The sequence below is a fragment of the Labrus bergylta genome, chromosome 16, assembly GCF_963930695.1.
Source record: "Labrus bergylta chromosome 16, fLabBer1.1, whole genome shotgun sequence".
NCBI lineage: Eukaryota > Metazoa > Chordata > Actinopteri > Labriformes > Labridae > Labrus > Labrus bergylta.
Window position 1 is genome coordinate 24502064 of NC_089210.1, and position 23461 is coordinate 24525524.

The following is a 23461-nucleotide window of genomic DNA, read 5'->3' on the forward strand; positions in this document are numbered from 1 at the left end:
TTACATTGAACCCCGCAAAGAAGTAATATTGGTGCCAAACTGTGGGATTTTACATTGCGTTATGGCAAGCGTGAATCACAGTGTGTGAACCAACAGTGGGAGTTTAACATACACAAACACTCACACCGCTGTTCATTCCTGTTGGCTCTGACGATCACAGTGATGCTGTTGTGCCTCTGTTTCACCTCGGTTACAACCATAGACTGTTAAAAACATGAGGTGTTCTTTTCTTACTAAACAGTTTACTTTCTAGAGAGGAACTATCCACTAGGGAGTTCCCTGAGAACTGCACACCATGGGGACTTTTCTGTGTCTGCATTCGCACCGCCATGGTGCTGAGAGACTCTGAAGCAGGAGCTAAAAAGTTTCCCCTAAACGAGGTTCTAGGAAACCAAAATAGCAATAAAAAAGGAGGAGGGATCCAACAGTTCCTAAAAGTATGAAAAAGGTTCATGTGGTCCAAAAATGCCTATGGACACAGTCTCAGTGTCGTCACCCATTGACTTCTGAAAAAGCGTTGAACAATGCTGTTTGCCATTTTGTAAATGCTGACTCTGCTTAACATTCGGTCAATCTAGTAACAGGCAAAGAGGTGGATTTGAGGTGTGCCTTTAGCCTCCTAAGCTACAAAGTACCCACCTATCAGGTAACCCAGCCTTTCCCATTATCAGGCACATTTTTGAAGATTTATTGGGCTAAAAAAAAATCAAAACAGGTGAGTTATAAAATAAATTCACCCCTTGTAAAGTGTGAACTAAAAAGAAATTAGCTATTGGTTCCAATGATTTTTTACCAGGCTATAAACATGTTTTTTTTCTGCTGATAAAGAAATATATATTTCAATACGGGACCTAAAGGAGATTCCTTGGCTTTTGCACTCAGCCTCTAGTGGACACTACAGGAACTGCTGCATTGCTTCAACATTGGCCTAATGTTTTCAGCACTGGAGGTTGCCGTTGGTAACTTCATCTGATGCACACTCCACCTTCACTTATCGTTACTTATATATTGCTAGCGAATCCGTCTCTAACAGGCAATGTAAAAAATACTTACATGTCCAAGTATCCTTGGAGAAAATAGTGATTCCTTATGGCTTCCAAAGCCTGCATTGCATGAATGAGTGTGAGTGATTATTTGAACAATCGCCTTGCTTGGCACTAAATTAGCTCACGGATGTGTGTGTGAGGGAAAACACTACCATGTGGAGCACCGTGTTCAGAAGAAAGGCTGCAGTCCATTTACCATTTGTCATACAGAGAAAACAGCTCTGCAGATACTGGGGAAGTTAATGAGACTCGGGGAAGATGCAGAGTATCTATATGTCGTGTTTGGATACTAAAGCTACACCAGAGCAGCTCTATGTTGCTGCAGGGATGAAACAAGAGATCAGAGGAGGTTCTGTAATAGTTCCCCCGCCTAACTTCCACCAGCTGGCATACACCCACAGAATGGAAAAATTTGGCTTTGGGGTTCAGCCTGTTGTCTCACAATTTGACTTAATGAAAGTCATCAAAGAGGAAAAAGCAGGGGAGAGGAAGGTTTTGAATGAATTACAGGATAATTGCCGAAGCTTTCAGCTTTCAAAGAGGAAGAAGAGTGGGAGGATTCTGGAGCAGAATATCTGGTAGTTTGGTGGATCCTTGCGTGTGCTTGACTAGAGATACATTCCTTGGCACATTCAATGTTTGGATAAATTAATGATTAGGGGTTCTTTGGTAGCCTGCAAATAAACCATCAGCATCTGTGTTCCTTCTCAATTCATCTGACAAGTTTTGCTCTTCTGCCTGATTCGAGTTGGAGCAACAACTCAGAGAAGAGGAAAATATAGTTGCGGAAAAAGAAATGAGAGCTTGTCATCTGGGTGACAATGAGTGACAGCACTCCCCTGATACCATGGCAACACAAGGAATTCTTCTCAATAGAGCCCATGACAAATCAGGACCTTGATGTTCACTGCTTTCCAATTGAGGACAGCGCAGAGAGGTAGATCAAGGACGGATATCATTCAGTTCAGGAGAGAGCTGCAGGCTAAGAAATAGGAATAGAGAGTAAAAGTGTTTTTTAGCCATTTAGGGAATAAATATGAGACTTATTTTTGTGAATCAGACCCACAGTTTAGAGGTGGGTAGTGTGAAGAATGTAAGAAAGGCAAAGACAAGTGGTTAATATATCATTTATCTTAATTCTGCAGCTTTTCTCATACTGTTTCAGTGTTTAAACTCCAAGAGAAGAGTGTTGGGTGTTTGTGCTAAGAACAAAATATTTTGAAGCACTGCACTGCAAAGCAAATAAGACCCGGGAAGTGTTTTCAAGAATTTACATGAGGTAGATTGAATAAATCAGGAAAATTGAAAATGCAAAAGTAGATCAAGATTTCAGACTTGCATTTTTCACCCTACTTAACAGATGAATCAGGATCTTTTAAGTGAGACTTATAATATCCAAACACAATAGATACTGTTACGCAGTTTAAAACCCTTTTCATGAAAGATTTTAAAACTCAAGACAGTGAAAAACAGTAGTTTTTCCTCTTAGCAATTAATATAAATGATAGAAAAACCATTTTGCTAATTTGAGCCTCGAGGAATACGATTGTTGTCCTTTACACAGCAGCGACTGTCAGCTGCAGATAACGCAGCCACTGTTGATTGATTGATTTGATCTCCTCTTGTGACAGTCACATCATGAGAAATATATTTGAAAAAAGTATCTTTTTTTTCTGTACTCGATTTCTGCCTGTCCAAAACACAAGGCCTTATAGAAAACAAGCCCCAGAAATCCAAAACACTCGAGGAGAGATAAGTGATGTGTTTGTATGGATGGCAGATAAACAGACTGTGTTGAAGGGGCCGTCTTGGGAAATTTCCTGAGTCATTCCGGCATTGCTTTAATTTTGGTTTAATCCCAGGAGCAGAAGTTTAACGAACCAATTAATTGCAAAATCACATTAAATCCCCGAAAGCAATGATGTCAGTGTAAAGTGTTTCTCAGATGCTCAAGGCACAGATGTAATTGTCCCTGGTTCATTTTCATTGTAAGATCTCTGTTAGAAGGCAACAAGTCCTTGAGTCATGCACTCTACCCCTTTTTATCCTTGTCCACAGTCATAATAAAAGATGTTCGACTAGATAACTATATTAGATATGATGTGAGCTTGTTTCTGCTATGTCCAGAAGAAAGTGTCCTATACTCAGAGGCTTGTATTTAAAAATATCCTTATCAATGACACACACATGTACAGATAAATGTAACTGTCTGGCCCTGAGGACAGCTCAGACGGTGCTCTGCCTTCCACTCCAGATTAGCACCAGCTAAAGGGCAAAGATCCTCCTGCTCGGCCCTCTCTGTGTTGCAGACAGACGACAGACCGCACAGCAGACAGCCCAGTGCGTAATCCCACCGAGGGTCCTGCATATCCCACTCCCCCTTTAAAGCCCCAATCTTGGATTATGAAGGTGACACTGGGTGCATAGAGAGTATAGGGGGTTACACACACCTCATTACAGAGAAAGCAGGATAAGACTGGAAAAAAAGCACTGCAATGTCTGAGCTTGGTGGGGTCACAGGTGGTCGAGCCTGAGTGACTAATGCTGATTACTGATTCAAATTTAGGGACATTTAATCAAAGCAAAGCAAGCTACGCGTGTATACAAGTGTTTTGACTATAGTGTTGTTCAGAGTTTGAGTTCTAAGACGAAATTCCCCCCCAAAAAAATGGTTTGCATCAGGGACTCAGTGGAGTGGCTACACTGAGGTAAAGTGATAACGTCATGCCACTGGGATATGGAGGGGACTGGATGGGCCTAATGCAGGGTCCAAAGTGGTACCAGGCAGGCGGGCGGCTGCAACAAACAGCGCTGGGAGACCACAGAATGAACATTAACTACACTACTGCCTAGGTTGGTTAGAGGGCACTTCTTCCTTTATCCCTTTTCCCCTGGGAATCTCTGGTTACAACATGTGGATTTCACTGCCGGTGATGCAACTTCCAGTCTTTGCAATATCATAGTGACTGTTTGTCCTCTGGGTTCGAATGGAATGGCTTTACGAAATCTGATTACATTGGGGGGAAAAAAATAAAGAAAACACTGATAAATCTGAGCATCTTCAAAGCTCAAATTGTCATGTTTGGTACCATATGTGAAGTCTAAAACAAAGACCCTCATGTCTAAGATGACTAGGGACCATTAAAACCAGCTTTTTGCATGAAGTGAATAGTTTTAAAATGGAAAAAAAAAGGTTTCTTTCTCCTCCAAACACTTAAAATCAAACAGAATCTTTAATAATTACAAAATAACAATCAGCATCAAAAAGATCACGAGGAGACCAATTTTGAAGTTGTTTTATTATACCAACTATAGTTAAACTTTGCTAATGTGTGAAGGCTGATTAGTGTCAAAGCAATTACTTAATCAAAAAATGTGATTAAAAGGAGGTCTGATGTCTTGTTAGCCATCTGTTTCTGCCCATGTTGAGCTAAAAATAAGTCACAGATTAAGGAGACTGTGAACATGAGCAGAATGAAACCAGTTAGAGACGCTGTCACATTCACAGATGTTATGTGAAAGTGTGTTAAAGTTTTTTTTTACTTTGAGTATCGCTTTTCTCTTATTATTTTGGTACAGAAGTAAAAAATGACAAGAAGCTAATATTTAGCAATTATATCATATTTTATTTCAGCTTTTCTGATGAAGTGAACATGTCTTCAAAGTGAACTATAAATGGAGCACACGCATGCTAACCTCTGTGCATCGACACTGTCAACCCGCATGGTTACAGAGTGCAGCACTAAGTACTTACTGATGGCGTTATCACAGGGGGGATTACTCCTCCTTCCTACTGGTTCAAATTCTCAACTGTTGAATAAGCACTTTAAGCTCTTATGACACATTATGAAAATTCTTCACTGTACAGAGTTGTTCTTTTAATACACCAAGCCAAGAAGCAATGATATCCATAAGAAAGGAACGACCATCCTCTTACGATGCCCTAAACAACATTTGGATATGAAAAGCTCTGTTGCACTTGAACAGAATGCCTTGCTCTTATTATTACCAAGACAACATGTTGGGAAATGTTTAGTTACGCTATGTGTTTTGACAAGTTGTTTTCAGAGCATGTGTAGCTCTAAACCCTGCCAATGAAGTGCTGATGTACCGTGGCAGCACATCAGCACTTAAATCTGACCTGACAAGTCTAAAGTGTGGGTGTGTTTGTGTACAAATTAGTCATTTAGACAAACATCTGCCTGTTTTCAAATTGTTGTATTTGAAGTCATGTGAATCGAGTTGGTCCCACACGATGCAATGCAGCCCTTCTAGAAGAGGGATTAGATTGGGATTAGCTATGCCAGCACATATATGTCAACTCTAAGACTACTGTCTCAGATTAATGCTTGCCCTTCCTATCGGATTAGGATTAGGGTTTGGACAATGCAAAGGAAAAGATTAAGGGACAGAAAAGGAAGGCAATTGTCTTATTAACCTCTAAAACAAAGTGAACCTCATAATGATTATCTCCCTGTTGTTTTCTTCCATGACTCTGGCACTCTGAACTTTTCTAAAATGCCTGAAGATTTGCTTTTACTTTGCATGAAGATGGATCCATCATGTATTTCAAGAGGCTTCAGCAGCTTCAGGACATTTCCACTTGTCGATGACTCAGCAGAATTGTGCAATCCTTTAAAGCTCCTGTGAGGACATTTTGCCTTATAATGAAACAGATTGAAATGAATACTGATCTGTCTTTATGAGCTATAAGAGCAAAAGTGGCCATCAGAGAAAAGACTGATTCTTCTTTCTAAATTATTATTTTATACGTCTGTCATTCCTGAAATAAAGGCAGAAATATTCCCAAAACATTACTTAAAAAAAGGTTGCTGAGAGCAGATGTTTGACAGTATGAGAGTATAAGTGCCCTTGGTTTCCTGTTTATTTTGCTATGTTTCCGTACAGCCTGAGGCAAACACTATGTTACAAGATAGATTTGGTTTTGGCTTGGCTCTTCTCTTTCTCCAAGTTGTTGCATCTAATGTCACACAGAGACAAAACTTTTGACCCCACAAGCTGATTTTGGAGCATGACACTTGACAGGTGCGACTCAGCCCCACAATCAAATTGAAATTAAATGCAGTGAATGATTGGATGACTGAGAGTGAATGACAATAATTTCTGCAGGCACAGGCGAAACCTAGGCATGACTGACAGTTTTTCACATTGATATATAATGAGGCTGCAGTTTATCCTGCTTCCAGCACCCAAACTCCAGAGATGGTGGATGTGTACCCAAAACCAAACAGTCGACTGATGTATGATGTTTTGTTTTGTTTCACTTTTATGCAGCAGCTCTGATTTTATTCCCCTAAGGTAGCTGCCAAGTGGATGTGTGAAGTCGCTTGAAGCGCTGGGCTGCCAGGTGTCTATTTTCTCTGTCTTCTTAACCTTCAAACAACAGCAGCCGTCTTTACAACAGCCTGCAGGGATGTGTGCTAACAGCAATTCCCCAGTTGGGAGCCTAGCAATTACAGCACCCCTCCTCTATCCCTGTAATTGCAAAGGGAGCTGCTTCCTGAGTGCTCAGACTGCTAGCCTGCCACCAGGGAGATCGGCTTCATCACCTCTAGCAGCGCAGGTAAATGAGGGTGTTTGTCTGCAGAGTTAAATAAAGGTTGTTCGTTAATAGAGCTGGATGATTCATATATGGCTTGAACCATAACCTTCTTCCGTGGGGTTAGCTGAGCTGCATGATGGATGGGACAGGTTGCTTGAGGCAAGTGCATACACAACCTGTAGTGCCTCACTAAAATATGGCAGGAAGATAGAGTGCCGCAAGGATGACATACAATGACATTTGTTAGCCACTCGGAAGTTAGCATCACCCTGGTTTCCCCAGGGAATTTTCCACCAGATTATAGATTTGTCAGCAATTAAACATTTATGTTATTTATTATATCTACATCTTTGTTCAACAACTGGGCTCTTCAGAAACAAATAACAATTTTTGAATTGTGAATGCAATTGCCAGAAGCAAAAAGCTAACATTAGCTTCACATTAGCAACTGACTTTCCAAGAAACGTACAAAAAAATTAGCAAGTGGTGTTTTGACTTACATTTTCTTTTGCAGCACAAAATACCAAAACCTACCCTAAGGGTTCATGTTGATCACTATCTTTTTCCGGCATTTTACCAAAAAACCCTTCCAATCCCCCTTTCCTTTTAGGATCAGAGAACCAGTTGCAAAAATACTGACTTGTGCTTGGGTGAAATTAGTCATGACTTCACCACTTTATAGACAGATTGATGTTTCTTGTATGTAAACAAATGAGTAGGCTATGTTACAATATTGTATCATCAGCATAAAATATGACCTTATCTTCAATTCATGCCTCAAAAACACAAACAAGAAGAGGTGCCTCGTGTTTACAACCACTTACACCCATTTAAAAAGAGGCTGTGAAACCCGACCTCACGTTAAATTGTGCCAGCATTTTTCACATGTAATTTCTCTACAGATGGGGAACCTGAGACTATGTTATGTGTTTGTGGAGGTCATGGCAACAAAACTCTCTCGTAGGTCTCATGTGTGGCACCAAGGGGTGGGGAGGCTACGACAGCTAAAAGTAGTTAATTAGCCGGTTAGTACAATGAGGAGCAATATGGTTAATTAGGCACAGCAGTACACCTACTTACTTCTGCAGGGATCAAGAACTCAACACAGGTGAGGTGGGGGCGTAAAACACGTTACTTTGGTATACATAGAAAATGCATTAAAAACATTTATTTAACAGTCATAGATGAGAGACCATCAATGATTTTGGTAAGACATATTTATTTATTTTCTTCATAAAAACGACATGACTGCATTTTATTCAACTTCTCAGTCAAACCTGCTTAATTTCCATATTTGTAAAGCAATGCATACAGCAAAAATAGTGCCTCTACAACAGCGGGGTCGCACAACATCATTGTAGAATGATGTCTGTTAAAATGCTGACGATAGGTGTTTGTTAAGGTTGAATAAAACTCAACCGTTCATGAAACTAAAAGGAGGATTTTTTGGCCCAAGGTACGTTTATTTCTATTCCCTTCAGCTACTACTTAAAGTACGCTCCAAAGATATAGAGAATTGCTTTTCTCATCAGGTGATGTGTCCGGGTTGAGGGTAGGATTAAAACATTTACTATGACCTGTCAAAACAAATCTGTAAAGTATTATCCATGAGAGCCAAATGTATGAATGTCATTAAGCTATATGAGTTCTTTTTGGAATGAGACATAAATTATTAGGTGCTCTGAAGCCAAAACAGCAGGTTTTTGGAAAAAAAGTATCTTGACTTGACTCTCTCTCTCTCTGATTGGATCCTAAACAACATTCCTCTGTAACAACGGTATAAATAGTGGTTAACTCTAAATATTGCAGTGGAAATTTGTATCATTATATTAACCTGAAGTTGGCTCAAGGGTTAACCATAAAGTTACTACCATTAATGTATCCATGTTTTATTGCAATGCTCGAGAGATCAAGGCAGTGCCATCACTCAGGTCTAATTGACATGATGAGGAGCTATTACTGTATTGATCCACCTGGCAAGTGGCACTGGATCAGCTGAGGCCTTTATCGACCTCCCTAAGTGGGTCCACAGACCTCTGAGGGTCAAGCAAATGTTAAGGGGATATTACCAGTTGCTTGTAAAGTTGGATCCCATTCAGATTTTAAGGTAGAGGCTTTTGGAAAAGCAAAAGGAGGAGACGTGGTTATCCAAAATGAAGACATAAAAATATTCCGCTGGGAAAAAAAAGAGATACTGACCCTGCTCAAAATACCCGTAAAAACATTGTGCTTTTAGAAAAATGTTCATATACCTGATGAGAATTTAATCTGGAGCAGAAAGTCTAGATCATGGGTAAACCTGGTTAGGCAGCTTAGTGAGTTAATATCATAACAATAAATTATCATAAAATAGACTTCTGAATTTTTACACATCCACCAAATACTGTACATACACTGTATAACAATATCTCCAGAGTGATAGAATTATAAAAAAAAACAAGGACAAGGGAGCGGCATCAGTCCGTCATCATTGGTTTTCTCTTAATCCCAGCCAAAGTCATGACCCGTCATGTGGTAGAACTTGCTGTTAAAGGGTTTATAAAAGTCCCTTAGCTTCTGCACCACCTCTGGGTCAATATTAGGATGGGTCCTGCCTTTGGTTTTTCCTAGGCAGTGTGGCTTGCTGTTCCCCTCGGGTCTCTTAAGGCATGGGAAGCCTTTTGCTGGATTAAAGTGGAAATGCTTCTCCGTGACTACCCTCCTGAGCCCAAGAAAGTCCTGGACGCGTGCCATCTCACCTGCAGGGTCGCTTATCAGGCGCTCTCCGCTAACAAACAGTAGTTGCTCCATGGGGAAGTACTGAAGCCAGCGCTCGAGGTGCTTTGCGTACATGCCGATTTGAACGGCGCTCCATGTGGTGTCGATCAAACCTGCTGAGATGTTTTTGAAGGTCAGGCTCTCAAAAGAAGGGATATCCGGCTTCTTGGAGCGTGTTTGGGTGTAGTCAGAGATGGCCCGAGTGACGGGATCCCTGACCACTACAATCAGCTTTGTGTCTTTGGACATAGTGTAGATTCGAGCTGGGACCTCCTTGGTGACGTAGTAGCTAGGGGTTTTCTCCATGGTCAACTGGCCATCTGAAGACTTGGGCATCAGTTCCCTGCAAAAGATGCAAACACACAATTAACATTTGTGTTTCTGCATGCAAAACAAAAAAACAATAAGTGCCATTTTATATTGTATTCATCCCTGCAATGCTATGGCTGCATCTCTGATTTGGAGTACTGTCAGGTAGGACAACATTTACAGAGTGCACCCAAAGAGACAGGAACTGGTAGGTAGCACAGGAGTCCATTTAATCATTTGCGATTGCATGCCTACACAATACACAGTTCATGACATGTTCTGAATGCAAACCCCAAAGGAAGACATTCATCTCCTGCTGCTGCATTTAATCTACCTTAAACCCTCAATCCTCTTTCAAACCCCACAGTCCTCGCATTGAAATATTCCACACCTTCATTACATTATACAAATGCCGGTTTAACTGTGAATAGGCGGTATTGTGTCTCTTAGTGTCAGGCCAAGGCAGATGACTATGACTTCACCTCTCTTCTCATGTTTTTCAGTAATTTGGTAGAACATGTGAAGAACTGGAGAGGCCTAGCATACCTCATACAAAAAATGAAAAGCTTTGGAGCTGTCAATTCCCATAACTGCATATTCTTTTTGACCCTGGATGGCTCTGGTTGATCATAATATAGCCTGTTAACTGCAGCCCTGCCTGGATAATGGCTAAAGTGAGCCAAGGGGGATTAGGACTAAGCCAAACACGCTAGAGCATTAGAGGCTGGTTGACTGCCTTGTTGGCTTGCTGGATGGCTGGCTTGTCTCTGGAGAGAGACAGAATGGAGATATGTGGCCACGATGATCAGACTCAATGGTAAGTAGTTAATCCGTGAAGACATTCAAGTGATGTACGCAATACCACAAACTCCTGTGCAGTTCAATGCGCCTGAATATGCAACATGAGAGTGTATTTGAGGTTTTCTGCATTTATTTTTTATTCTGTCAGAAAATATTCAACATAAAGATAAGGTCACTGTTAGCAAGGGATGTGATCCATTGTGGTCCATTGTTGATATCAATAATACATTTAATCAATCAGGATGATAGACAGGTGCAAAAATGAATATTGCATCAACTTTTTTGTCTTCATCAAGGACAACCTTTCAGCACCAACCTATTCAAAAGCATCTCAGTGCACATGTTTGATCAGCTCCCTTGAGATGGCTATCCACCAACTGTGTGTAGTTGTAATTGCCATTATTGTGCTTCTCTTATTCAAACAACAGCTTGCAAAAAAATGTTTTTCCAACACCACAAGGTCCTGCATGGACAGCATGCAAACAAAATCTCAAGCCAGGAAAATAAATTGTTTTCTTTTGAGATTTTCTTTTGAAGAGTTTATGTCAAGGTTAACGCTTCCCTTCTGCAATCAATTAAAATTGGTTCAATATCTTTAGGTCTTTGTTTACTGATATTTCTAAGTGTTAAGATGAGAGTGAATTACAAAAAAAGATTATAATTGGAATATAAGGCTCCAGGTAAATGTGCTTGAGTCAAAGTGGTGCTAACTAAACTCAGTGCTTAAATGTAATGTGAAGTAGTTTCAAGGTTAGGTAACAAAAAAATAAATTTAATAAAGAAAAAAATATATGTCATCCAATTCATCATCACCACAGACGGCCGACATATTATTCGTATGAGGTGAATCAACACTTCTCTTTCCATGCCACCAAAATGTACCACTTTTGGAGGTCACATTTGCATTAAGTTTTAAGGTGCTATTGTATCTGCATTGTTTTGTCTATTAACTTATTTCAAACAAAAAGCTGGCTGTATAGAATTTTAAACTCTCCACCAGCTATTAATTCCTCCACACTTTGAATAATATATGTGTATCTGGCTGTTGTACAGTATGTGCACATCTCAAATCTCTTATTGAGGTGTAGTGGAGACAGGCTCAATATTTTCTTGGGAACACCACATCAATCCATGTTTCCTTGCCTCACTTGGTGGCAGGAAAGGAGATTCTCATTCTCTGCTTTTGCATTCAACAGATTTATTTATTAACTACATCAAACATGCATTGTGGTTAGTGCAGTCCCTCACAAGGGAAATATTTCTCATACTGGATCAACAAATATTAAGAATGCGAGGAGCGTGAGCATATATCTCTTTCTGCTGAACATAAGGAATGAAATACATTCAAGTATTGATGTGTGTCAATTCCTGATGTACCGTATGCTGTCAGTCAAAATGTAAATTGTACACTTATTACAGTGTTTGTATATATTCTTGAGTGGTTATTGAGTGCTGTTGATCTTAATCGAATGACAGGGAAGCAGAGGAGCCATGTCATTAAAGTGATTACAATAATCTCCAACCATCTGCCACAATACCCCACTCCAAAACCCAGCAGCTTTCATCTTGCAAATTTCCGTGGTGAAAACGAGCAGGAAAATGCTCTGCAAGATGTCGCTGTGCAGAGCACTGGGAAAAGGATTCCCTGATTATGAGAAACGTAGGCATCACCCATACCTCATTAGCGCCATGCAAACACACAAGGGGTTCTATTTCTTATGCAGTTTCATCACCTGTCACCTGCTTCTATTTGCCTTTCAATCGAGGCCTTATAGGTCTTTCACATTTATTCCACTTTCCTCTCCCTTTAGAGTCTTAGCCACCCATTGTACATGTTGGAAAAACCTCCTACCTAATCAAGGTAATAGGTATGAGAGACACAAACAACTCTATCAGAACCCTTGCAATTATCCGCAGCATCTCTTGGCTACACACAAGCACAGCACTGTAGGCCTCTCCTGGGGGCCCCAAGGGACACAAAAACTTACTACCAATCAAACTTTCCACTTAGTCCCCGAGCAAAACAATCTGTGTGAGAAGAACATGCATTATTCATTCTTAGCAGAGAGACAGAGCTGGGGAGAACATCTCAGACTGAGCGAGGAGTGAGAGAGTTGCCTAAGGGGGGCAGATGTAGCAAGCTTTCACAATTTGTTCTGCTTAATAAACAATGTCGCCTGGAACCAATAGGTTTCAGTGCATCCCCATCTATCAATCAGCCATGCAAAGGCACCATCATTGCGCTACAAGACAATCAAAAGTAGTCCTCTGTCTATAAATGAGCCACAGCGGGCTGACTTTTGCCCCTTCATGAATATTGCATGTTTCATTTGAACTGAAAGCTAAAAAACGGCTTTACTCTAAAGGTGTAACATCTAAGTGGGCTGGTAATGCACTTTCAACATTGGAAAGCAAGCAGCCGAAGCTTGAAAGAGTTTTCTAACTTAATTGGTGAACTAAAAATAGTGTAGTTGTGGGTTGCGCTAACACATAAACATCCTCTGCCCTCTAACCTGTCCTTTTAAACTTGCAGGAGAGCAGCAGGACTGAGGAGATAACGGAGCGGAAGACTGCCTGTGAACGAGATAAAGCAAGAGAGGCAGGAGAGGATTAGATGGAATCAGGTGCACTGCTGGAGGTTTGGGGGACAGCATGGGTCGACCCCACTGACACAGAAGCCTACGTTTTAAGTCACTGGCAACTTGTGCAATGCTGTGTTTGCAGTTTTTTTTTGTGCAGCAATAGCACAAGATACATGACCACCACTACTACAACCTACAGACAGATATTAATCCAGGAGTGTTGTGTAATGCGTGTTTTGTCTGCTGGTCAGTCAGGTGTGTCCATTAAACTGGCTGCCTGCAAGATAGCGTTTAAAATTTGGTGCCGTGTTTACATTCACTGTTATCAGGTAGCAGGTTCAAAGGTAGGAATTTACAACACTGCTGCATGCATGGCTTTTTGCTCGACTGCCGGATGATTCCCCTCAGTAACAAGTTCAGGAAAGACAGGAACAAGAATGCTGGAGAAAATGTTTTTTTTTTTTGTATTCCGCAGAATTATGCTTGACTGAATTTGCATCTATATTTCAGTTTTTCAGGCCACAGTGACAAAAGACGGTTGCAGAAGGAAAGTGTTGCATTATCTGATGTCAAGATGGGTTCTTATCTTACTCTGCAGCCCTAAGAGGGGTGAGCTACTGTGGGAATTGTTCAAGCTCTCACAGACGGGATGAGAGGTGGTGGTATGCAGCCACTTATAACAATCAGACAGATACACTGCGAGATGAGTTCCAGACAGAAATCAAAAAGGGAAAGTATCTTTAGCGAGGGCTCTCTTTGGTCGTTGCAGCTCTTCTTATCATGATCAGAAAAGTCATTGTCATCGCTCTGTGCACTCAGGACCTTCCATTATGACATTGAACAGGATTCAGTATCTCAGCAGCATTCCTCAACAGCAATGATAGTGCAGAGAATGCCTCTGTGCCCCCCCCCCCCCCTCCCCATCCTCTGTTATTACTGTCAGTATGCAGAACTCAAGGCCACCTGGCTGTCTGATGGAGACAGGCCCAGTTTGAAGAGAGAAGGAGGAGGAGAAGTAAGAGGAGGAAGAAGAAGAGGGGGAACAGTGTGTGAGCCATGCTGGCTTCCCCCTCACACAACTGTCAGCCTTGCATTAGCACATAACAACTCTGACACTCGGGTTGTTTATAGAACCAGTAAGCACTTTCTATTAGGAAGTTGCCGCTTGAAAAATGTATATTGAAAGGCGTCATCAGAACAGGGGACGGTGATACTTGATGCCAATGTTCTGAGCCAACAAAATCAGATGAGTCTCAGTGCAATGTGTTTTACTGTGAACAGGTTTTTTTTTCTGATTCTAATTCTTGATTTCATCTTAAGGGGGCACAATCAACAGGTGGGACATGGAAAAGATATGAAAAACAGAAATCACTTTTTTTTAGTCGAGCCAGAATATTTTACAATATCCAGGAGCGAACAAGGAAATACTGTATCAGCAAGTGACAAGCATGCCAGCAGTGAACCAATAAGAGAACAGGGTTGGTCCACAGATTTAGCATATTTCAGATGTATAAACCCTTAATCATTTCAGGGGCAGCAGTGCAGGTAAATTGCCCCAAGTGATGTCATCTGCGTCAGCATCAGTCGCAGGAGTGTACACATGCAGGTGTGGTGGCTTAAGCCCCCCCTGTAAACTGAAGCCCATTTACAGATTACACTTCTGCAACATCGCTGGAAGAAGTTCTGCCGTCATTATGCTCCCCTACCTACACATTGCTGTCATATTCACATTGCATTATGCCGTGCAGAACTGCGAGAGTAGCGAGGCGCGGCGTGTGAGCAAACAGTGGGAATTCTCCACACACATTCAGACATGCACACACAAAGCACTGTTACACATTGCCAGCTCCTTTTACCTATTACTCCTCTGTTACTACCACCAGTGGCGGATAAGGTTGGAACAACACCACTCCACCATTCTGCAACCATGCACAAAATATTGCATTCAAATTGTACAACATGGACGTAAGTATTCTGTCAGTTAAAGGTCCCATATTGTGCTTTTTCTGGTTTCTATATGCCCTTTAGTGTGTTTTCCAAGTGTCCTGTGCATGTTTAGGCACATCTATGTGCAAAAATTCAAAGTCCGTGGAAACGCGGCTTCTCCTACGTCCTCCTGTTAGCTGTAGCATTAGCTGCATGTAACGCTCGGTTCTAGCCCCCCCTCGATAAAAATTTGTCAGTCCGGCATCATTGTCAGTGTGAGATCACTGATCTAAGCCCATTGGCTCGTTGTGGCAAGCCCTGTAGCTCATGTTGAAATTTCCAAGACGCGTGCTAAGCAACTGACCAATAACGACAGAGCGGATCGGCAGACCAATCAGAGCAGACTTGACCCACGTGGAGTCTAACAGTGTGGGCTCAACAGAGTGTAGCTGATGGACTCAGAGCGTAGAGGGAGCAAGGAGGAGCAGTACATGAAAACACTTTTTTCAGACTTTAGCTATTGTGAACGTACAAAAGTAGGTACATAGATTAAATATACGACCCCCAAAAAGGGCATAATATGGGCTCTTTAACACCTTCTGATTGACTGCACTGCCATTTAGAGGCGGGACTTATGATCAGGATGTGTTTCAGCAGGCTCTGAGGTGACATTTTAAAGTGGCACATTTTCTTTTCTTGATACTGTATTCTTCTGGTTAACCAGTTTCTCTTTTCAGCCCTTAAAGCTTTGAGCATTGATTATTAATATGTTGCCACTCAGTAATAACTGTATGATGCTAGTAGTTACAGTATAGAACTAGTGGTAATTATACATTATTCTGACTTGATTATGTGTGCACATATATACCACACCTGCAGAATGAAAGGTACCAGTTGGGCCTAAAAATGTTTGGACACGACTCCAGTTGGCTAAGGTTGAAGACTAAAAAGCTTAAATAAGAAAATCAATCTGTTGGTGTGGAGTAGGAAAAAACGTCCCTGACCTTTGAATCATGCTGCTCCTCCGTGTTTGATGCTTGGGAGGTAGCACACACCTGAAATTTCTTACCCAACTGTCAGAATGGGAGGTTCATTTAGGGATTATTTGGGTGCAAAGTCAGACAAGGACTTGTCAAATTTGGGTCCATCTCCTGCTCTCCAGAAAAATAACCAAAAAAAAAGAGTACCCCAGTCACTTTTTAGTACTTTTGTTAAATGTTTACTTCAATAATATCTGCATCCTTTATCCTGTCATTACACACACTATTATGATGTCACATTTTATGTTTGAAGCAATACGAAAACCTATTCTTTGCATGCAATTCATGTCTCCAATGTATGTAGTGGTTGCTACAATACGATAATTCCTCGCAGACGCATGCTGGTCTAAGAGGATCTGCGAAAGCAAACAAGACTTCAAAGAAGGAAAAACAAAGATGGCTGGGCCAGATTGGTTGCTCTGACTTGCTGTCAGTAAGTCTCCGCTGAGGAGAGAAAGACAGCAGCATGAAACAACACATTCTCTCTGAAGATACAGCAAAAGACAGAGATGAGGAAGTCAACAACTCGAGGGGATATAATGGAGTGAACTTGTTTTGTTTCGGTGTTTCCAAAGTGCTGTGGTAAGTGCTGTGGTTTGACAAATTGCCTCAAGCTAAAGCCCAGGGGGTTGTTGCAGCAAAATTAAATCTTCAATCTCCAGAGAAAAAGGGAGGAGGGGTGAGCACATTATCAGTATTGACAATCAAGTGGTCTAATTCTTGCATCATTTCAGTCAATCAGTGGAAGAAATTTGGCAAAGACCGGCTTTCTTTTTGCAGCACACAAACTTTTAAAGTGCAAGGTATGGTGGTTTCTGGAAATATTTTAGGAATGTTTGAAGCAACAGGTAGCATGTGGGATTTTTTTCTCTCTTTGAAGCATCTCATTATGAACCCAGTTTTCCTTCCTTTTCCTGTCAGAGTGCTGACACATTAGTTTAAGCTGGGGCATACCTATATTGAGAGCTTCTCTCACTTTCACCAATCCCCCTGTGTCCTTGCAAAGAGCTAAAAAGCGTCGAATAAGCAAAATGCCACCGGTGGACTCGACTGAACCTACCCCTGGGAAACACAACTTTCCACACAGAGATCTCTGAAAGTCAACTTTCAGGCTAAAAAGCTTAAGTGTAGTGTTTGAGTCCTTTCTTGGGCCGATTCCAATGAATGCTCTTTCTGATGAACCCCCTGCTGGGCTTCGTCAAAGGGCACTTTCACCCTTCTGAGCACATTTGCATACAAAGTGAAGGCAGAGAAAACATGTTTCACACTAATTGTCTACTCCTTTATTGTCAGGGTTAATGCAGACCTCAGGGGTTCTCCAGCATCCCTTTTCATTGAGCTCTATAATTCTGTTGCGCTTTCTAAAGACTCACTTTAAATTTACTGCCCTCTATCTGCCACTGGCCTGCAGTAAGCCTCCCTGGGGCTCTGAGGAGGATTAGACCGTCTTCTCTGACACCCTCAGTGAGTTATAAGACGGCCGCTTATTGTTCTACATAAGGAACCTCAAGAGGAAAACAGCAATGAATTCACATCTACTGTATGGAACACAGAAGGCCTCAATTTGAAGCAGGAGATGAGGAGTTAACCTGCCAAAATAAGACATACGAGAGGAAGTTTGGATGCTCTTATTAAAAAAGGAGGGGCCTATTGCATATGTGTAAGCATGCACATCATCCGCCTCCTTCTCTTTTCCTGCCCTAAATGTGCTGTATTGTGGTCGGGGTCCTGCTGTGCGAGGGGGCCTCTCCTCAATGTGGGGCTCCAGCAGGATGGACACAGCAGACCTCCAGCAGTATGGACACACCAATCACAGCAGATAAATGCTGTGGGCACAACTCAATACCACCACAGGAGCAGATAAGCCCACCCACTGGACCGCTCCTCTCCACAAGCTCCCACAAACCATTATAGTCTGGGGGCAATGAAGTGAAACATATGGGGAAACAAATCAACACAAAACATTGTCTGACTTCTTTTTCTTGGCTTATCTTAAAAGACTTCAAACAGGACAGCAGACTGTAGGATAAAAACATTTTAACAGGAGACACAGTACAAAAAAATGCTCATTTTGTGAGTCCCTCCAAGCGCATTTTCATCTGCCTTGCAATTTTGACCTCACTGCAACTTCTTGCAAATTTACCAATGAACATATTTCCCCCACAAGTGTCGACACGCTTGTTAATTATCTAACTTCTTTACTACTGAATTATTACATCTGCATTACCTCTTGTAAGCTGCATGCTACAGACCTACTCAGTTTTTCACTGAGTTACAGACATATTTGCTGTTTTTATTTTGAAAACTATTCCACATTCTTTAAATCCCTTCCTAACGTCTTGTTTGAGTCAAATGACTGATACTAGGGTGTTTCACACATGCACAAAACTCAAGAAAAATGTTCCCAAAATTTGAGCTGCTAGTGTGAATACAAGTGGCCAAATTTTCCCTGTGGATTTTTTTCCTGACAGCCCTCTTGTAAAATTCCCGAATGAAGTTATGGTGAGCCATTGAGGAAACACAGCAGGAAATATTCAAGAAAAATCACTTCTACTAAGCAGGCTGCTGATTGTTCAATTTCCATGCACGTATGTGAGGCTGCATCATATCCCTAATATGAAGGTAACACATTCTTATTATAGTGTTAGACTCTGTTGCTTTGTCTGCTCAGGAAGATTTCAAGGGCAGGATGTTCTGAAATGTTGTCTGAATTTTGTGTGCATGTGTGAAAAAGGCTACAGACTGTGCTCTGAACTTTCAAACAACCAGCTGTTCTGTTACAAATAAGAAAAAGTGTTGACCTCAAAAGCCGTTTGCACATATGCAATGCTGAAAATGTCCTGACAATTTCAGGGGGACTGCATCTGAAGTCCTCCTGGTCTGGTTGTTCACAGATGCGCCTCACAGCAAGAGACTATTTTTGGTCTCCTGAGGCAAGATATGAGGTTTGAAAAAAAAATGCAGAAGTGGTGGACGAGTCTGCTATATAATGCTATAAAGAGAATATTTGCATTTTGTATCATCGCTATTTGTAGTTCCACAGAATCACAATATCAACAAAAGAGTGGAGAAGAACATACTGGCGAACAGGAAACATAATAGAGCTGTTATATTTCATTCAAGGAGATGGTATGAGTAGCATACAATCTAAGGTTGTGTACTGATCACAGGGAAAATTCTCCTGATAATGTTCTGCTGAGTTCTCACATAAGATCACTCAGACTTTCTGTGGAAAAAATACTTAGGGGGCTGGCAGGAGAAACTCTAAATAAAGTTAGAGTAAAAAATGTGGCTGTTTGTGTTCACACATGCAGGTCATTCCAGAAAGTGTTGTGCAAGTGTGAAAGCACTACGAGAGTATATGTAAAGTCAGATAGTACCCCCCTGTCTTGAAAGCGTAAATGTGGTAAATAAATGTAATGATAAATAAAGATTCTCCTATATGAATATGGATTTCATTGCATAGCCAATGCACAATGAGAAACTGTTTTTGCAATGGCAATGTACTTCTTTATATTCATTGCAGTTTTTGCACTTTTTTGGGAGGTGGGGTTGGGGATAGAGGGCATCAGCAGTCAAAAGTGATGTGAGTGAGTAGAATGCTTTGGCGCATTTGTCCCAGTGTTGATGTGTAATGTGTTACACAGATTTAAAAAAGCCTCGTAACATTGCAGCTTTCATTGACACCTTTAAAATAAAAAGCTGCAGCAAAGGCTCTCATTTGAGGCCTCAACCATTGCAATCTTGAATGAACTGAAGTATCGAGTCGAAAAAGGACAGTGTTGTAAAAACAACAACACACAAACAGGCTAGGGATTTTCTCCGAGCTTGTCTAAATGATCATTAAGCGCTGTTTCCATGTCGTGTTGGCCTGCTTGTATAAGTGGTCGACCTGTGGCGCGGTGCTCTCACTGTGACAACTCAAGCCAAGATGTTTTAATTAACCAGTTCACCTATCTGGGAAAAAGCAGCATTCATTATAATGTCTCAAGATGAAACAGTTTCCCACGTCAGATATCTGTGTGTTTGCTTCTCTTTAACCACTCAGAGCAGGCAGCTGAACGGTCTTATTTATATCCAGCTGCTTTAGTTCTGTAACATGCATTTGTATCCATCATTGATGAGAGCTTCTCTTTCTTTTTAGACAATACTCATTCGAACATGCATTGGCCACTCATGCATCACCTGTGCATGAAATAAAAACAGGAGTAAATCTCTTTTAAAAGAGGTAAAGAATCTCCATATGTATATTATGATTTCACTTTGCTCTTATTGCTCAGTGTGCAGAGATGGACAAAAGACCACTCACTTCACAGACTGATCATCCAAAAATGCCCCAAACCTGTCCGGAAATTCTTAAAGGAGCTTAAGCGAGAAGTCCTTTGAACAATGCTTGGCTTCCTCTATTGTATCTCCATGGAGCCAGCTTTGAAACAGTGTCTAGATCCTTTGACATTGCCTGTTAATCCCTGAGCTCAGTCAGATGGACACTTGAAACAGCAGCATCTCTTATTATCTTCCTATTAACAATGTGGTCGCTCTGATGTGAAGCACTCAACGACAAAGTGTTTCCGGCCATGTTTTGGGAACATTAGAGATCAATAATTACAATATAAGAATATAGTGGGTTTGTTGTGTATTTCCGCTGAAAGAAACAATTTGAGTAATATCGCAGCTGAGTCAATAATGAAGAGTTTGCATAGTGAGATGCAGTGCACGGTACAAGGACAACAGTTGCCATGGCAGAGAAGATAATACAAATGTTACGTTGCAGTGTTAAAGGTGTAAGCAGCCTCAGAATAATGATCTCTGCCTTTGACATTGAAGTCGATTTGGAGTGAAGATCAAAACCAATTGCCCTCCTTGAATCAATACCCTGAAACTCATAATGTAGGATCACGATCCTGGCTGCTCAAGGATGACAGCGTGATGTAACTTGCTGACTCCAAAACCATAAACCAAAGGGCTTGTTTTTCTTTGAACTGAATGGAGAATTTACGTCATCTTTTTTTTTTTTCTATACCTGCTGCCCCCGCCCTGTCAGAAAAAAAAACCCCACAGCGAGTCTGCATCCAAGGACAGGTGGAGAAAAAAATCCACAAACTCAGATTGAAGGTCGGGCAAACAAGGAGCAAATCAATCGCGCTTTTGTAAACGATCATGACGGAGAAGTTGTGCCTGTGAAGTCCAACTTTGAAATGTGGGAAAGTGGTGTCTTTGAGTTCTGTAAGCTGCAGTACACTGAGGGTTGCACCTGCTGTTGTTGTGAGGCTCACAATGTATTCTACATAATTTGATCAATAGCAATATACAGAACATAAATTGTACACTGCAAATTCTTTGTTATTCCACAATCGATACAAAAAAATATAACATATAATTCACTCGTGCTTTGTGGTTGCTGTGGCCTCAGGCCTTAAGCATAGATTAAACTTGTGAGGGGGAAAAAAAATCAATAATCAAGGTAATCAACATCAAGCTGCGGCCAAATTTGGTCTCTGGTTTAATAAAGAGCTGATATTAAGGGATTGAACGTAGAGCTTTAGTTTTCTTTCCAAGAATAATTGAAGAGAATGAATTTAAAAAAAAATCTCTGCACAATTCAAACTTGACTTCAAAAAGGACTAATCTACTATTCAACAATAATCTACCAACATGGTCATATGATGCACTGCACAGGCTCTCTGTTATATTTTCCCACTTTCTATGTTCTAAATATTTCAGCTTAGACACATGATAACCTCCCAGGAAACTTGGTGAAATATCAGTTGATTATTTTCACACATCTTGTATATCTGCTGGAGAAAATATGATGGGATTAAACCTCTTCTCACAGTATTTATGTCATGTCAGTTCATGGTGACAGAAGGAGCAAAGTCTGTATCTGACATGTAAACAAAGTTGTTGGCTTAGCCAGACACGACCAGATGTTTTATCGTAAATTGACTTTTATGACTCCTATTAAAAATAGATTAATATGGTTATAGCATTTGATAACAGGTGTTTATGATTCTCAGAGCAACAAAGTAGGCCTAAGTGTTTTATTCTACCAGGAGGAGTTATGATGCCAAAGTGCGTAAATGACTGAGGAATCAGATGCTTTATTGGCAGCCCATGCTGCATCAATATAAAATTAGACATAGCAAAGCTCAGCCGACTTTTTTCTTCTTCTTTTGAGTCGTGTTTTAATGATAGAAAGATGAGGAGGTTGATGTACCTGTACCACTCCAGCCCCTTGTCGTAGTTGCGGTCGAAGAAGTGTGGCTCCGCTCCCACCGCTCTGATGTCCGGATGCAGGCGCAGAAACTCCAGCAGCGCCCGGGTCCCTCCTTTCTTCACCCCGATGATAATCGCCTGCGGCAACTTCTTACTTTCCGACTCATTGAAGAAACCTGACATGGCATTATCATCCAACGCCTTTGCCTCGCCTTTAATTTCATCCCAGTCCTCTCCTCTGCTGTCCAAATCGTTCTCGTTATTCAGTAAGTCCCTGGACGCTCCGAGAGAGGACTCCTGATTGTCAACTTCTGCGTCGTTTGTGTGTCTGTTCAGCGAGCCCAGCGCCACGTTCGGCATCGTGGAGCAGTAGCCAACACAACAATAAATCATATACACCCAAAGGGTCAGCATTATGCAGAACACAAAGAGTTTGTTTTTCACGTGGGATGATGGCACAACATGTAGACTGTGTAAAATCGGACTATATTCCATAGGAACGCCGTGAAAAAGTTATATTCCAGCTAACAGGCATTTTGGCAAATGCGTCTCACTCCTCTGCCATGACGGAAATCCTTCAGACAGATTATAGCCAATATTGACACTGATATTGAAGTGTACATCGGACGTTCACCTCCTTCTGCCAATCCAATTCTGCTCCAAACAAGATAGTAATAATTTTCTCTAAAGGTGAATCAAAAATCTGAAATAAAAAAGAAAACCAGACAACAACAAAAAAATGTTATGAAAATATCGCCAGGTGAGCGACACGCGCTTCAAGGACGCAGTTTGTCTCCCATCACTTGCTCTCAGTGTGTGAGCGCTCCCACAGCTCCACCACCAACTTATCTACGCCCGGCAACAGCGTCAAGCCCGTCAGAAGACGGAGGAGAACACTTCCGCTAGAGCCCTTCAAAGTAAACAAAACAACTCTCATAATAAAATTGTTTTTTGAATTCTGGCAAATTAATATTGATCATCCGCTTAACCCCACCAATTTTTTTTTGACATTTACTGTTTGCCATATCATAATCTTTTCCCCACACACAATTTGTTGGTTATTGTTGGCTAATATTATTTCCTTTTTTTTTGTGTTCACGTGTATTCCAGTGTCAGGCACCAGCATGCAAACAAGTGACATGACATAAAAGTATTGTGTCATAGATCAGCTGTGTCTTTAACAGGGTCACACTTTAACTGGCTGTTGATTTCCATCTATTG

The 23461-nt window shown here is 41.1% G+C and overlaps 1 protein-coding gene across 1 annotated transcript; it reads right to left on the reverse strand.

The window, feature by feature from the left end:
- Positions 1–7808: 7808 nt before the first annotated feature.
- hs3st3b1a (heparan sulfate (glucosamine) 3-O-sulfotransferase 3B1a) lies at positions 7809–23053 on the reverse strand. The gene is made up of 2 exons (XM_065965007.1): positions 22242–23053; positions 7809–9709 (listed from the first exon to the last, which is right to left on the reverse strand). The coding sequence occupies exons 1-2, from the start codon at positions 22733–22735 to the stop codon at positions 9091–9093; spliced, it is 1113 nt and encodes a 370-aa protein (XP_065821079.1). The 5' UTR covers positions 22736–23053; the 3' UTR covers positions 7809–9090.
- Between the last annotated feature and the right edge of the window lie 408 nt (positions 23054–23461).